At 40.2% G+C, this 18102-nt stretch overlaps 1 protein-coding gene across 1 annotated transcript in view; it reads left to right on the forward strand.

The window, feature by feature from the left end:
- Positions 1-18102, forward strand: part of LOC311296905 (NACHT, LRR and PYD domains-containing protein 3-like) — a gene marked incomplete at its 3' end in the record, with an annotated part of 39601 nt that overhangs the window by 20192 nt on the left and 1307 nt on the right. The window contains exons 10-11 of the mRNA XM_084418889.1: positions 6428-6606; positions 17070-18018. Coding sequence (XP_084275015.1) covers positions 6428-6606; positions 17070-18018 — 1128 coding nt within the window. The remainder of the gene's footprint in view (positions 1-6427; positions 6607-17069; positions 18019-18102) is intronic.

Raw genomic sequence — 18102 nt, forward strand, 5'->3', positions numbered from 1 at the left:
AGTACAAAAGTTACAACACTTGGCGAAGACGTCGCGCCGAAGATGTGGACCAACATCTTGTGTTCGACAAGTGCCTGCTCGCAGTTCCCCTCGGGCCACCAAAGAAACCTGAAGAAATCCGTGTCTTCATTGCTGACTCTGACCTGGTGGAACATAGCCTCCACATCAGCCATGACCACCACAGTCTCTTGTCAGAACCTTAAGAGGACCCCCCACTAGCGAGCTTGTTAGGTCCGGTCCCTGCAGGAGCTGTTGGTTCAGCGATGTTCCTTGAAAGCTCGCTCCACAATCAAAAACAACACGCAGTTTTTGCTTAACTGGATGTCTAACTCCGTGATGAGGCAGATACCATGTTCGTCCCTCAGTTGACTGACATTCAACGCTATCCAGCTTCACTGCGTAACCTTTCTTGAGGAGGTCATCCATAAATGCAACGCATTCTGCATGAAACTTGACATCTCTGGAGAATCTTTTCCGTAGGTTCAACGCACGTTGCTCTGCGACTGATCTGTTGTTTGGCATGCACAATGACTTGTTCTTCACCGGCAGGCAAACACTGTAATGACCATCCACAAGTTTTGAGGACTGAGACACCATGTCAATAAACTGGTGATCATCTTTGGACATTTCAATGTCTTCGTTTTGTCCAGCATCAGGAAAGTCCTGCTTGAACTGCAGTTGCCAGAGCTCTTCTAGCTTGGCTACAGAGATACGATTGGTGGTGACTCCTGTCAATGTGTTTGTCTCCCTCATACCGCTTCCACCTCTGAGTGGCCCATTTACTGTCCAGCCTAATATTGTTCTTACAGCGTATGGGCCGTCTAACCACCTGCAGTGGCTCCATCGCCTTAGGAACATTTGCTCCTATGAGTAATCCAACCTCTGCTTGGATAGTGGGGAGTTTCACCTCCTTTAGATGAGGCCAACTGTCAACATCCTCTTGGCGGGGAATATTGTCTTTGGTTACAGGGATGTTTTTCTATGAAAACACCTCTGAAAGTTCAATAAAGTGATTGCCATCCAAGCAACTGATTTCCATTCCATTCACAATGCAAGTGTTAACAATAGATTCATTCCCCATTGTTTGCAACAAGATGCTTGTATTGCGTCCGTTCATATTCAGTTGGTTTATTAAAGACTCCGTAGCAAAAGTAGCTGAGCTACCTGGATCCAAAAATACGTACGTTGTCACTGCCTTGGTTCCCTTTTGTGCTTTGACACACACTGGAATGATCGAAAGAGCACAGTTTTCCTTACCGGCCCCGGTGACAGCAAAAGTTTCTTTCATGTGTACAAGGGCACTTGAAACAGATTGCTGCTCACAATGCTTACTTGTGGCTTCTTCTCGCAAGCCTTTAGTGTTCATGTGCAGCAGTGTGGGATGCAGTCGAGAACATTCTTGACATTGAGCTTTCTCTTTACAGCTGCTTCTCATATGACCATGTTTCAAACATGCAAAACACAGACCTTTGCTTCGCAGGAAGTCAATCTTTTCTTTGTGCGGCTTGCTCTTGAGTTTTCTGCAGACTGTGAGACTGTGTTGCTCTCCCTTGCAATAAACACAAGACTTGCTGTTTGCATCCACTAAGACATTTTGTGTTTTGGGCGTTGGTTGTTTGTCATTTTCAGTTTGGGAGGAGACGATGGCCGCTGTGAATACTTTCTTTGGTTTGAGTGTCTCTGCGTATTTTAGGTTTGGTTTCTGTTGTATTGGTTGTTTTGGCCTGGTGGTGGTTTCTTGTATGTTCCCATAGAGTGGGTGTAGTAAATATCTAACTTGCTTGTTGACAAATTCGACAAAATCCTTGAACTTTTTTTTTTTTTTTTTTTTTTTGTAGGTCGCATGCAGACTTTCTCCAAGCTTCTTTGAGTTTGTACGGCAGCTTTTTACCCAGTGCCTTTATGTTAGCTGTGTTGTCCAAGTCTTCCATGTAGCTTATATCAGTCATTATGTTGCAGCAGCCTGTGAGGAACAATGCGAAAGACTGCAGTGCAGCGCCATCTTCTGACTTGATTGTCTGCCAATCCAAAGCCTCCTTTATGTAGGCTTCTGCAATCTTGTAGTCATCACCATAAAACTCCTTCAGCATTTCTTTCGCTTTAGCATAACCTGCTGAGGGTTCCATGTAAATGCAGCTTTTTACCAACTCATGTGGTTGTCCACTTGTGTACTGCAACAAAAATTGTAAGCGATCACGACTGTCACCAGTGCGATCTTCAACTCCGTATTCAATAGATCTGATAAAGGATTTATACTCAAGCGGATCACCCTTGAATGTTGGAATGGTGAGCTCAGGCAGTAATGTGGCTTTGTGATTCTTCACAAGGTACTCAGTGACGTCAACTTGCTGAGAAGACAGCCTTTGCATAAACTATCAAGCACTGGTCCATCATTGAGGTCCATGTTCGATGCAGGCAGGGCTCTTTGTGGCCTAGCTAGCTGACCCTTGTTCTCAAGGTTGGACGTAGGCGGGGTGTGCTGTGTTGGTGGTTGGTAGGTGGTGTTCACCTTTGTTTCAGCGATCTGTTCATTAGCTTCTATACTGCTCTCGGCTGGTTGTGTGCATTCATATTTTTGCAAAACTTCCATTTTTGCATCTGACTCTGCAAGAGCAGTCTGCATTGCATGCATCTCCTTTCTAGCCTTTATCGCAGCCTCTATTCTTTTTTGCTCAGCCTCAAACTCCGCCTCTCGCCGCTTTTCTTCTGCTTGCAGCTGAGCTTCCCTGCATCTTTTTTCTGCATGCCAATCTGCTGCTTCTTTTTCTATGGCTAGCTTCTCTCTTAAAGCTGCAGACTTTGCCTTTAATGAAGCAGGCTCCATTTCTGCCTTTATTCTGACTGAAGATGATGATGACACACTTCCACATCGTGATCTGGTTCTGCTTGAGCGTTTCATGGTGGTTTTTGATGATGTATACCTACTATCTGTGGGCATTACATGTTTATCACACTCTTCAGCCTGCTCAGAGCGTTTCATGACATCTTTCATCCATTCCTCACATTTCCAGAAGAAATCATTTATTGGCTTATTTTTAAGATCAAACCAATTCTTTTGATTATCCAGGAATTCTTCTTCAGACATAAATCTTCTCAAACCAGAATTTAAGTCGGAAAATTCTTGCTGTAAACCACTGAAGTCCACACGCAATTTATTTTTAATAATGTCGGCGTTTGCATCATCTTCCATTAATTGCTCAATATGCTTTATCATACTCGTTGGCTGGGATAACTTATACCTGTGTGCATGGAGTTGTCTAGACTTGTGTTCTTCCACAGCCTTCTCAGTAATTTTTACTGTCCGTTTTTCACTGTCTTGTTCATCCATAACAAACGAATGTTTCCACACTTAATTAATGCAAATGTCAAAACCATAGGGTGAGCTTAACACGCACACAATGCGTTCCACTTCCTTTTATTTATTTATTTATTTATTTATTTATTTATTTATTTATTTCTCTCTTATGGCGGTGCGCAAACCAGCCGCACTCCTCGTGATTCAATTAACGATCCACAGCAGAGCAAGGAAAGCTACGACTTACAGATTCACCGTGAAAGTTTCCTCCTTCCGTCCTTTGTTTTCGAGTCAGGCCGTTCCAAAGTCCAATAGTTTTTTTTTAATTAAAATGTAGGTTTCCACAGAATGAAGACCTAGCTTGACACTTTGTCCACTCCCTTCGTCAGAATCCACATCAATAAATCCACAGAACCACTCCAAAAAATAAAAATTTATCCGTTTACTCAGTTAGCAACAAAAAACATCAGCACAGGAATATTACAGAAAATTAAAATGATTAATTAACGACAAAAAAGGGGGAGAGAGAGAAAAAAGGTAAAAAAAACTGTATGGTTCCACTCTCTGCTTGCCTGACTGTTCACTCAGAAAACGTTTCCGTTCTCGCGAGAGTATTCCAAATAATTAAAGGTACATGTACTGCAGTTAAAGGAAAAAATGCGATAACAGTCCTCTATTCCCAAAGTATCACCAATGTAATATAAATGCACTCTAAATTATCTACACACATTTTAAATAATTACACAATTAACTCCTTGCATTACTGTAAATATTAACTGCATCAACCTGTAAATACTGTAAATATTCCCTTCAATTTCCTCCACATAAATGAATTATGTAAATTACTATTTAACGCATAAATTAAAATTATTTATCAGTTAACTGCATTTAGGCTCCTACAATATTAATTTGTGCTTTAAGTTTGAACTTTCTCTTTATCTGACTCTGATCTGAATTGAGAGTGAAGTGTGTGTCATTGTTCTCTACAGGTTGAGTAAGTGTGGCGTCACAGATGAAGGTTTTGTTGCTCTGACTTCAGCTCTGAGATCAAACCCTGAACACATGAGAGATCTGGATCTGTCATGGAATAAAATAGGAAAATCAGTGAATCTGCTGTCTGATGTACTACAGAATCCTCACTGTAAACTGGAGAAATTGTGGTAAGATCATATTTGACTCTCACACATGAATCACAATGTAAAGTATATTTGAAGTGTTCTGCCTCTTTCTGCTGCTGTGAGTTCAGATTATTGAGCTGTAAATGATTGAACACATGAGCTGATCCTCAATAACATGAAACTGCAGGACTGAGAGTCACACTGAAATACACACTTTCACACACAATCAACATTTCAGTCTCTTGACTTTAAACAGACTCGAGCTCAACATACAGAACTGAGAAATGAAGAACATGCTGGATTCATTCTTACTGTTAATTATGTTAATCTTTCTGCATTGACACTTTCTCAAGGATTGTTTTTAATTTTGTAAAATGAAAACACACACACACACACACACACACACACTAATTGACACTCCATACATATTACATAGTACATATCTAAGTAACAGTAAAACTAATCTATGTAATGAATAGTCTCATTTATTAAAGCAGACTGAATACAAGACTGACTTTTAATATCAAGTCAAGTTTATTTATATAGCGCTTTTCACAATACAGATTGTATCAAAGCAGCTTCACAATATTAAATTAAAATAATACATCAATGTTTGTTTCTAGTGGAAAACGTCCACGTTTGGTAATGCTGATCAATAGTATTGTTGATTGATTAATTAAATTAAATATCCCCAAATATCCCCAACTGAGCAAGCCAAAGGCAACAGTAAGCAAGTCTTACAATGAACAGCCTACACGAACACCCGTTTGATCGATCTGCAGTGTAAAACAAACCAAATCAAACGAAGAGTACAACAGAAATGCAAATTAACACATATTTGCAAAAAGAAAAGTGAAATATGTTCTGCAATAATATTGGCATGTTATGCAATTCATCCTCATAACACATTGTTATGCAGCTTGTCAGATGCAATCAAATGCATGGTAATAAAATGCCATGATGCCATCACAATGCGTAATGACGCACAATGGCTGATCTTGCGCTCTTAGAAGATGTGGCAAATGGAAGGATTCGAAGTGAATGCATCTTCAAGTATTTCAAGTATATTTGTATAGCGCTTTTCACAATACAGATTGTATCAAAGCAGCTTCACAGTATTAAATTAAAATAATACAACAGGGTTTGTTTCTAGTGGAATTTATTGATTGATAAAAGTAAATATCCCCAAAATATCCCCAACTGAGCAAGCCAAAGGCAACAGTGGCAAGGAACCGACAAACTCCATCAAGTGACCTAATGGTGACCTAAAACTCCATCAGGTGACCTAATGGAGAAAAAAAAATAACCTTGGGAGAACCCAGGCTCAGTCGGGGACCAGTTCTCCTCTGGCGTTTATGAACTAGAGACAGGATTTAACTGTAAGATTAAAAATATTATATGGATGCCTGGCTGAAGAGATGCGTCTTTAATCTAGTTTTAAAGTGGGAGAGTTTAAAACTGCATCTTCAGACAGCAAGAAGACTTTGATGTCCGACCATTTCTTTTTTTATTTCGGCCACGGTCCGAGGTTGTGAGGCTGCAGCATTAAAGGCGTCTGCAACCTTTTGCCACTCAAGTGCCTTTTTGGCATTAGTAATGCCCACACTGTGCCCTCCAAACAACATTTTACTCCTCTTTTCCCCCTCGCCAACGATCATTTCTACTTCACATTGAGTGAAGTTACGTTTCTTGGTTTTCCTCTCTGTGTTTGCCATGATTTCGTAATCGATGAATATTAACTTGTGGGCGTTTCACGGACTATTTATGGGCAACTATGGGCGTGACATGAAGCCGCAAAAGCTGCGCTACATTTAGAATTGATTGTGATTTATTAAGGGAAAACTGCGTAGGATGTGCGTGCGCACGGTTTTATAAAATCCGAATATTTCTGTGCGTACGCACGTCCTATGTTTCATCCGTACACCACTTCTGACGCAAATCCTACGCAAAGTTTTATAAATGAGGCCCCTGATCTGAACTGAGAGAGTGAAGTGTGTGTCATTGTTCTCTACAGGTTGTATTATTGTGGTGTCACAGATGAAGGTTTTGCTGCTCTGACTTCAGCTCTGAGATCAAACCCTGAACACCTGAAAGAACTGGATCTGTCTGGGAATAAAATAGGACTTTCAGGAATGATGTTGCTCTCTAAACTGAAGGAGGATCCACATTATAAACTGGAGACATTTCACTACTGTGAGTATATCTTTATATTGACCCAGATTTCAAAAGCCTTTAAACTGACCCAATTTCAGTAACAGGTCTCATATGTGTGTAACTGGAGAATATAAAATAATAATTCAGCTCCACTTTAGTCTCTGTAAACTGTTTTAATAAGAGTTTGATGTGAATATGATCTATGAATGGGCTAGGTCTATATGAATATTTTCATCTCTTACATGTTTACATGCACAACTTTTGTTTCAGTTGGAATTAATTCATTCCGATTGATGAATCCAAATGTAGTGTTTACATGAACAATTAATAAAATTATCAGGTTGATGTGTGTGTTTATATGTCACAAGCTTCAAATCGGAATGGAGTTTTTGACATGCACACACTGCACGAATATTTCCTGCTGTTTGCACATACTATTCTCCTACTTTTGTTTGTTTTAAACAGCAGACTTAATATTTATATATTACGAGTCAGTGCCCGGTTGCATAAAGCACCTTAAGTGTAATTTTCCCTTAAGTTCGCCCTTATATTTCCCTTAAACCTAAGGGTGTTGTAGAAAAAAACCTTTTTGTTACTTAAGGGTTTCTTTAAGTGAAATGTCATAAACACTTAGAATTTCCCTTAAATGCTGTTTTTTCACTTAAGTAATCCCTTAAAAAGCGTTAAGTGTTGCATAAAACCCCTTAACGGTAATTTCCCTAAGTATAATTTAAGGTTTGGAAATCGTAACCTTAAAGGAGCCGTATGTAAGATTGTGGCCAAAACTGGTACTGCAATCACTTTCAAATTACTGTAGAGCGGTGTATCCCCTCCCCCTCCCCCTGAATCGAGGTTGCCAGATAGGCTGCAGGATCCAGCAGGAACGTTTGTAGCTGCAGCTGTGGTAACTAGAGCAGAGCTGGCAACCCGGATGCCGAAACACTACTGACTTCGTGATTGGTAGATAGGTGGAGGGTGGCGCTTCAGGCCAAAACACAACATGACAACCAGTGTTGTGCCTGAACGCATTCATTGAACGATAGTTCATGAACTCGTTCATATTTTGGGCGAACGTGAACTGAACGTACCGTATTACTGCCTGATGAACGTTACTGAACTCGTTCATTCTGGTGTCTGTGAACGCCACGCTCTCTCAGTTTAAAACTTCGTTCAATAGGATGCCAGATTTCAATAGAACCTTCCAGGCAAAAACCCACCTAAAACCGGCCTTAATATGTAGCGGAAAAAACACCCAATCTGGCAACACCAGCCACCAGTGTCTACTGACTCTCTTGTTCGATCTCGTACATCAAAATGAACAAATGTTTTTTCGAATCATTTCGTTCATTTAAGGGGCTTTAAATGTTATACTATTAACTGGCAAATTCCCCGAACACATCCACCTACGCCATCTTGATCATATTCTGAATTAAGAAATCATTATAATGCAGTCAAAAATCGTTTACAGGGAACATATAATTACTTTACCTCGAGTCTTTCGTTCATTTGTCACGTGACAGATGCAATGAATGGATTGTTCGTGAACGACTCATCACTTGCGTTACAAATCAAATCAAAACAAAAAGCAGCAAGGAGGCGTCTTATGATCATTTAAACGAGTTTTATGACAAGGTCAGTGAGGATGGGAAAAATCTGACGCATAGCTTCAGTGTTAAAACTGATAAAATAATTGTCTGTGGTTCTTCTATATGGGCTGTGGCAATAATTTTGAAAAATAATATCTTGCAGCAACATGGAAAAAAAGAACGAACTAGTTCATTTTTGGAACTGTGAACTTAGTTCAAAATTTTGAGTATATGAACTATGAACTGAACTAGTTCATTTTAAAATTTGTGAACTGAACTTTGAACTAGTTCATGTAGAAAGTGAACTTTCCCAACACTGATGACAACATCAACATCAGTTGAGGGCTGCAACTTCACTTTTTAAGTGACAATATCCTGGCCGTACTACTGTTGTCAGTGATATAAGTATTTGAAATGAACATGATTTCTTAATGTCTAGTGACATATCAGGGCCATTTTATGATTAATTGAAATACATTTCTTACATACAGCTCCTTTAAGAGTAACGCGGACAAAAATAAGACGACATGGCTGAATTTATGGAACCAGCTGAAGATCATTATGTGCCAAGAAGAATTTTTAGGGATAGGGAGAACCCTTTGGACCACCTTAGCGATGAAAAATTGTTGCAAGAATACCGATTTGATCGACGTGCAATATTTGACATCGCTAACAAACTAGACGGCGACCATGACCATGTCACACATCGCAACCACTCTTTTACCTGCGGTGTTACAACTGCTTATAGCACTGCGTTTTTTTGCAACTGGGAGTTTTCAGACGGTAGTGGGAAATGTTCTCCACGTGCATAAATCGTCCGTCAGCAGAGTGGTTCACCGGGTTGCGGGGGCTCTTTCCCCGTCATTTAAACGCAACGGTCAAGTTCCCGCAGATACATTGGGATTTAGTTTGCTTTTCAAAATTGTTTTTCTTTTACCATATTCGTCAAGAAGAATGCATTTCTCCTCCTCTGTCCAATTAGGCTTTCTTTTTTTGTTTTCTTTATCCATTCCGATATCCTAGCCTACTTTATTTGATGAAACTGCGAAATTGCTAGTGTTAGTGTTTTGCGTATCTATGGCAACAACAGACTTTTATAATGTGAATCAAGTGGTGCGTTCAAGTCATCTCGTATAGATCGTATTTACGAGTTGAACGCACTTGAACGCCACCACAATGTCGTAAATACCAGTGGGGAGCTCGGGATTTTCTCTAAGCTCCGATCTTTACGAGTTGGGGGTGTGTCAGTGATTAACATGGCGGAATACACAATACGTAAAGGTATTTAGCTGTGATATTGTCAGGCTTTTCTATTAACAGCTAATCGCCAACACAGAATATGATAGTATTATAATATAACAATGCAACATGTAACGATGTGTTGGCAGTGGCTTCATAAATTAATTAAAAACATAAAAATACAAAGTACACCTGATGCACATTTCTTTGTTCTTCATTTTCTAGAACAAGAGTTTAAGAACCTTACTGTATTTTTGTGTAATTAATTAAGAGAAAGTACTCCGCCATTTTGCTCCGACGAAAGTGACTTGAACGCACATGCCGTTATAAGCACGACTTCCCACCTCGTACGTACGAACTTCCCAGGAGGACTTGAACGCACCAAAGGATCGCTGTCGTGAAACACTAAAATGTTTCCCGTACCCAAGAGAACCGTTTAAGAGATTATATGCAACACCCTTAAGTTATTCTCTTAGGTAAAGGGAAATCGCCTCTTAAGTATCATACTTAAGGGAAAAACTTAAGGTGCTTTATGCAACCGGGCCATTATAATACACTGCAAAAAATAAAAGGTGCCTGGAGGAACCTTTTGGGGTTCTTCACTTTGCCACACCGGCGGAACCGTCTGTAGTTCCTCTAGGCACCCTTTAAAAAGGGGTGGTTCTCTGAAGAACCACACAAGTTTCCTGAGGAACTCTTATATTAGGCACTGTGTGGAACCTCTTTGGGTGTCTCCAGGAACCAAATTTCATTTTTTAAAATATTTAATATGTTGTTACTATGGTAACCTTTGACTTCTATTATAATAAACAAATTGAACCAAATACAAAATAAGAATTGTTTATTACATGTTTTATATTTATTTTTATACATACACTTCCATGCACATGGGAAAAAAAGCTAACTATAGATTAATATCAATGAATACACAAAAAATTGTATTATACATAAGCAACATGAATAATCAACCATGTATATACAATAGGCTATACAAGAAAAGTCATTTCAACAAAATGCATGGAAACACATATGTTCCACGAAATAAATCAATGTAAAAAAAAATTTTTTGGACTAATTAAAAATGTCCATCTTCACTTAACTTTAAAACATTTGTGTTTCAGTCCGATGGTAAGTCTGACATCACTGTTTCCAAGTCCAAAAGCTCTATCAGATGACAAAAACAAACAAACAGTGCTAATATGCACTCATTGTGCTGTAATATTCCTGAAAATTATGATCCTAACCTTTATCTCTATACCAGAATCTCTGATGGTTAGTTATTCAGCTATTTTGAATCATAAAATGTTGAAGTCTGGGACGCCGTTAGACTGGAGACTGTAATGTACACTATTTGCTTTTGAAAAGCTTAAATGTGTGACTTGAATCAACAGTGTTCAGAAATGGTTGTTGACTATTCTCATGAAACAAGATAGAGGAAGTAGAAGTAGAGGCTTCGACCCGGAAACAGTATTAAGGTGCAGTAAAATGATCTGTTGTTCTGTGAATGTTCACTGGTGAATTCCAGTCATTTCAATAAGAATCCACACGATCAGCAATTTCGTTTGTGGTCAAAAATGTCACTATGGGACCAAGTTGTTCACTGGAATTCGCTGGATTTGACCAACAGAAAGCTGCTTGAATGTGACTGCTGACAATGGTCAATGGACTTTTTTGCCTGTGTAATTTCACGAAATTCAAAAATGTGACCGCACATTTACTCGCTGCAACATAAAATGCAATCAATAATAAAATCTTCACAAGGGACATGTGAGGTACTTAAAGAGTTAGAAAAGTGAAAAGGTACAGCAGATTTGTTTTCCGTTTGTTTTTCCTCTTTTCTGGTAGATGGTCCAGGCACTTCAGTGATTTTCAGGTCTACAGGAGGATTTTTATTCTTGTTCAAACTTGTATTTCAGCTTACCGAGATCCGTGCAAAGTACAAAATTTACTGTTAGTAAGGTTATTAAAGTGATAGTTGTGAAATTTAAATAATTTCCTCAGCCTTGTGACGTTCCAAACCTGTTTGACTTTCTGTCTGTGGAACCCAAAAGCAGATCTCAGGCATAATGCAACCCCTGTCACCATTCAATTTCACTGCATGAAACACAAGCAGAAAAAAAATAGTGTAAATCATTCATGAAACCATTCTTATGTACACTTGTCTAGTTCTATTCAATGCAACAATGTATGTAAAAATGGTTAAGCTCCAAAAATGTCCCAGAAAAGATCCTAAAAATAATCAATGATTTCACAACTCATGTGTTATGGGTTGTGTTGTAAGTCTTCCGAAGCCATATAATAACTTTTTCCCTTTTTTTTTTTGTCAAAAAAGACTAAACTTGAAGTTATAATTCAGAGTTAAAATGTATATTCAAATGCAAATGATAAAGATATAAGAAAAAAATGCATAGCATTATTGGCGCCAAACCTGTGATATTATTTTTCTGAGTAACATGAATGAGATTTGAGAGCGTGAGGGAAGATTTTCAGAGAATAACTGATTAAAAAACACAAGTACACAGTCAAACAATACAATTTCACATAGAGAAAGTTCATAGTAATAAAGTACTGCATGTGGCGCAGGTAACTTACTGTAATTCAATGTTGCCACTGAAATGTTCAGATTATTTTAGAAATGTACCGTTCTGGGGAAACAAAAGAACAAAGCTGATTATTCACAACATAATATTTATTGACCAGTAAATGGCTTTAAAATGGTATTTGAGAGAATGAGGGCACCTGTAAAGTAAAGTTAGGCTAAACAAAAACAGACCAAACTATATTAACCTGCTTTTGTTATTCATAACAAACGCCAATGACGACAGCAGGAATCCGCTAAATTAGTTAGGCTGTATCAGCAATTTGAAGACACCGTTGTACAGAATATGTTGAATTGAATGACTAAATCAATCTAAGACAATTTATCATGGCTAAAACCTTCATACCAGATACTGTGCAATAAACGAGTACACTGTAAAAACGTAGTAATGAGATATATATATATATATATATATATATATATATATATGTATGTATGTATGTGTGTGTGTGTGTGTGTGTTTTATATATATATACGCACACGCGCACACACACACACACACACACACACACACACACACACACACACACACACGTAATATATATATGTGTGTGTGTGTGTGTATAGAGTAGACTCTGTATTTATTTGGCGAGTTTACAAACCTTGTAACGGAGAGCCGAACAAACGGCGGAAGCTTTGATGAGAGGAGCCGTTACTTTCAAACCCGATGACGATCAACTGAGCTTTGTTGCGCGCGAGCAGCGCGAGCATCACTGAAGCGACGACAGCAGAGGAATAGCAGCAGTTTCGTGACAGAATAAAACTTTTCTCCTCCTGGTTCTTCATATTATTAATATTAATATTATTTACTGTTGTTGTTTAAGGTTTAAATTAATCAATAAAATAGGCTTATAGATGAATATCAGATGATGTCACCAACATCTCCTCACTGACGTCACTCACTTCTAAAACTTGTCTGCTGCCATCTTGAGTACCTGATTCACGTCAGTCGCAAAGGAACTAGCTAGCTATGCCTTCAATATGTTGTGCGGTGGGGTGCAACAACAAAAAAGGAGACCCCAAAATATCCTTTTACAGGCTACCTCAGGACAAAAAAAGACGCTGTAATTTGCGGGTGGGACATGTCCCCGCCACTTTTGAAACATCTCGCGGCACGAATGTACCAATACAAATAAACAAAACATCTCCAGTTAACTAGCACAGCATTCATTTCGTTCGTTTGTTAAATAAGAGGCGATCTAGCGCTGAAATGTTGTTTCTGAAATCAAGTGATCAAAGTGCTCGTTGCCGCTGCGATCAGTGGCGCGGATACTGTGTTTGTTTGTTTGTGGCTCGCGCACAGTCTTCACTCGGACGCGCGCTTCAATGTGGAGAGACTCTCTATTCGTTCCGGTGAAATTACAAAACAAACTTCACACAAACGTGTCCCTGCCTGATATACAACCACTGATAAACATAATCGGTTTTGATGAGAAAAAAAGAAAAAAAAACTATATGAGTGCGGATTAGAACCCAGAACCTCTGACACGCTTTGCAAAAGTTCTGCCCCTGGACCATTTAACTACACGCTTAAAATAGTCGGATCAACATATAATATTGAATGCCAGGATTGGTAGTTCGGTAGCAGCGGAGGCTGGAAGTATGCATCAGGTAATGCATTAAAGTATATTTGTATTGTAGGCCTACTAAAACACACTCAAGTACATTTTTAATACATTTAATAGTATGGCTTTTTCACCTGGGTATACTGAATCAAACTTAAGTAGCCTATAATAATAATAATAATAATAATAATAATAGGATAATAATAATCTTATTCTGGCCTCATTGAACCATTGGGTTCCTCCAGATGCTGGCTTTAACATAAGAGATCTTCCAAGAATCACTTAAATGTTAAAAGATCTTCCAATAACCCATTTATCGCATTCAAGTTCCTCTATTTTCCCCTAAAGCACTTCGAGGTCTCATGGTAATGAAAAGGTGACTCCAGAACCTCTGAACCAAATACAAAGTGCTTTAAGGATCCCATAAGTTCCAGCAAGAACCTCAGAGATTGTCAATGCTCCTCCAGTAACCCTACAATAGGAGAAAGAGCTTTGAGGCACCTAAATTACATTTTGAAGTTCCTTGAGTATCCGACAGGATATTTGAGGCTCCTTTAGTTTTTACAGTGTAGGAGACAATGAGCACATGAACCGTTGTGCCGTGCTGCTTATATTTATCCCGCAGTAAAAACAGCCCTACCTGCACCCGAAACAGCCTGTGGATGAGAGTCTGAAAGAAGGACTGAAGGCCGTGAGATTGTGTTGGTCATTCATGACACTTTATTCAACAACTACAACAGCTCGTACGCATCATGCGGCATTACGTCATTGCACACACACAGTACTTTCCAGATTCGGTTTTCAATCTGATCAAGTGTTTACATGTCCTCTCGGTCGGATTAAAAAAGGAATAAACCACTCAAAATTTCATTCAGATCGAGGTCATACAATTAAGGTGTTTACATTGTGTGTGTGTGTGTGTGTGTGTGTGTGTGTGTGTGTGTGTGATAAAGTGAGAATTGTTTATCATTTGCTGTTATTAATCTATTCCAGTTTTTCATTAATATCTCTGGCTGTTTTTCCTGAAATGATCTCCAGATGTGATATGACTCAGTAATGTCTCATACTCATATGTGTCTGTCTGTGTGTTTTATTGTAGGACTCTCAGTATTTAGACGTCAGTTCAGTTTCCTCAGGATCAGCTGATGGTGAATAAAGAGCCGCTACAGAGACTGAAGACAGAGAGACACACAGCGATCACACTGACGTGTGTGTGTATCTTCACACCAGTTTCTTGTTTTATAGTAATGGCTCATGAAAATGAGTGCTGAAAATAGCAGCTTTGAATTGTTTCAAATTTGTTAGATATTGATCACAATGTAGATCATGAAACACTTAAAATACGTGGCAAACGGTTAAAGCAAAGTGAAAACAAGTCTTAGACAATAGATTTATTGTGCAATACAGACAGCGTTGGGAAAAGTGTTATAAGTTTTATCAAGAGTTTGACTACAGAAGAGATGTTGTAAATTATACCAGCAGAGGAAGACAAAGATTATGCAAATAATTTCACTGAACATTTATTTCTGTCAAATATTTTTTTATTAATCTATTTTTTATATGATGATCTATTAATGTTTCCAAATAAATCTTCACATTATTTTACCGGTTTCTTGTTTTTTTTCTCCTCCTGCTTCTGAACACAGTTAATTACTAATTGCAATGTTCATTTCTATCATATTCCTCTTGATGTATTGTAGTATTTCTAAACCCAACAACTAAAAAACAGTGATATGAGTGCGGGCAGCGATTTGATCCAGAAATCAATCCAGAGGTTTTGTTACACTAATCTAGTTACAAAGTTTATTCATGATCAAAAGTGTTACTTACTGTATATAATGTATGTTAATATTATTTTAAGTGTTACCCGAGTTTAGGTCTAATTATAATTGAGCTTTTTCTTGAACTTTTCTGTGACAAATGAACAATTTTACAGAAAATCCTTGAAACATTGTTTTTGGTCTCTCATTCAGTTTCAGCTACTCTGATTTAAAAAAAAAAAGAAAAAAAAAAAGAAAGAATTTTATAAAAACAGTAATGTAAAATTATATATTAAATAATAGAATGTGTAGTATGTGTGAAGTATGTTTAAAGTGAAAATATTTTATCTCCCGCTGTGTCCTTCCTGTTAATCAACAAAAGATGCCGATTTATTTTCTACTGCAGGACACTGCAGGGGAGAAGATGAGGATCTTAACTATCGGTGAAGATGATGTTGCCACCATCCACTCAAACCCAAATATAAGGTGCCTCTCTGTAATACTATAAGAACAGATTGGGCTGGATAATGTGCAAGAACTTTCCCACAGCTGTTACTCTCCTCTTTGGCTTGTTTTATGCCCTCAATTTGAACTATCCTAAATAATTAAAAAACACTTTTGACAAAATTAAAAATGGTTTATTAGTCTTTTGATTTAAAGTGCTCAGCAAGAGTCCAGTCCTTTAGAAAATGATTGTTCAAGTAGCTGCAATCCATATGGATAATTATAAGATTGAGCATTTATTTACTCTTATTTAGTGCATAGTTTTTATGGCTTCCTTTCTTCTCTAGAACATAAAGATGTAAACCATGTTTTATAAAAATGTAACCCAGGAAAACCCCCCCAAAAAAGATGATTTAATCCATGTCTTCTGAATATCATTATTAATGATATTATCAATATTATTATAACGACGTGTCGTCTGGGGAGTTTCCTGATGAATTGGGATCACGCTAGGGAGCCAATTGCCTTCGAGAGAATTAAAAACAAGCCAATGGACATTGGCATGCAAGATTTGCATTCCGCAGCCCGCCTACCAGCGCGGGTATAAAAGGCGGAAGTAAACATTGCGCAATGCTTTTTGCTTCGGAGCCATCCAGTGTCTCTGCTGAAAAGAAGAGTTGCTGTTCCTGACGAAGATTGTTTTGAGAATTATTTACGAGCCTGCAGGAGAAAGAAGATACCTGAGAAATCTCTGGTGCTGGTGTGACGGCGCTCTGAGCGATCATCGCGTCCCCGCTGCTGGCTGAGTGAGCGGATTTGTCTTTTTAAAAAAGAGCCGTTTTCATGGCTAGTAACGGGTGAGTGCAGCACACGGGCTTGCAGTTTCCCCGTTGTGTCTGCCGCGGTGGTCCCTTGGCACTTCGGCATGGAAAGAGCATTTCTTTTTTTTCTTCTTCTCCTTTCTAAAAGAGCTTGCGGGTGTTCGCGTCCTTTTCAGGATGTCGTTTCACCCGTGCGTTTCTGGATGCGGTCGACTTCTCCCTCAGGAAGATGGCCATAAACACTGCCTCTCGTGTTTGGGCTTAAGACACGCTGAGGCAGCGTTTGTGGATGAGTCGTGTTCTCATTGCGGGAACATTACTCTCGCGACGCTGCGTTCAAGACTGAGATCCCTGAGACATGGGGGAGTCCCTTCAGAGAATCCCCAATCTAGTTCGTCTGACGGTTCAGTTCGGCAGGCGGCTACTTAGGTGATTCCTGTTGGTGAGCGTATGAGGATTACAGTGAAGAACGTTCCGTCTGGTGAAAGATCGTCACGGGCTTCTCACTCCTCTAGTAGCTCGCTGCCATTGGCTGTCCCGGCGGAGCCTCCGGGGCCGTCTCGTGCGGTTCCGGTTGTCTCCTTCGGGGCGCTGCCTGAGGACCAGATGTCGATCGCGGCATCGGAGGAAGAGGTCATCTTCTGGTGATGACTCAGCGGGTCTACCCCCTTCGGGTGTGGTGGCTGCGGTTGAGCCGGATCCGGAAATGGCCGCTATGCTCGAAAGGGCGGCCGCGAATGTCGGGCTCGTGTGGAACCCTCCACCGGGTCCCGAAACTTCGCGGCTGGATGATTGGTGTCTCGGAGGGGGCCGTGCTGTTGCCCCGCGGCCCGCTCCAGTACCATTCTTCCCTGAAGTGCATGAGGAGTTGAGGAAGTCTTGGCTGGCCCCTCTGGCAACCAGACATAGGCAACCTCGCTCCTCTTTCCTCACCACTCTTGACGGCGGAGCGGCGCACGGGTACGAGGGCATCCCCCCAGTGGAGCGGTCGGTTGCGATGCAGCTGTGTCCAAAGACCGCTTCCACTTGGCGGGGTGCCCCTTCACTCCCCTCCCGCGCATGTAGGTTTTCCTCTGGTCTGACCAGGGATGCCTACATGGCGTGTGGAGATGCCGCTTCCGCCCTGCATGCCATGGCGCTGCTGCAAGTCCACCAGGCCAAGGCACTCCATGACATGCAGGTGGGTGGTCTCGACCCAGGATTGCTGCAGGAGCTGCGTGCGGCGACGGACTTCCGCACCGCACGTTCCCTGGGTCGGGCGATGTCCACTCTGGTGGTCCAGGAGCGCCACCTATGGCTTACCCTTGCGGATATGCGGGAAGCAGAGAAGAACAAACTTCTCAACTTCCCCATATCCCAAGGGGGCCTCTTCGGCAATGCGGTGGAGAGCTCCGCCAAAGAGTTCTCCACCGCCCAGAAGCAGTCGGAGGCGATACGGCACGTCCTGCACAGGAGGCGGACTGCTGCTGGTCGCTCCTCCTTCAGGGCAGCAGTCTAACCCTGGAGGGCGGAGGTCCGGTC

This window comes from Rutilus rutilus (assembly GCF_951802725.1).
Source record: "Rutilus rutilus genome assembly, chromosome: 9".
NCBI classification, from domain to species: domain Eukaryota; kingdom Metazoa; phylum Chordata; class Actinopteri; order Cypriniformes; family Leuciscidae; genus Rutilus; species Rutilus rutilus.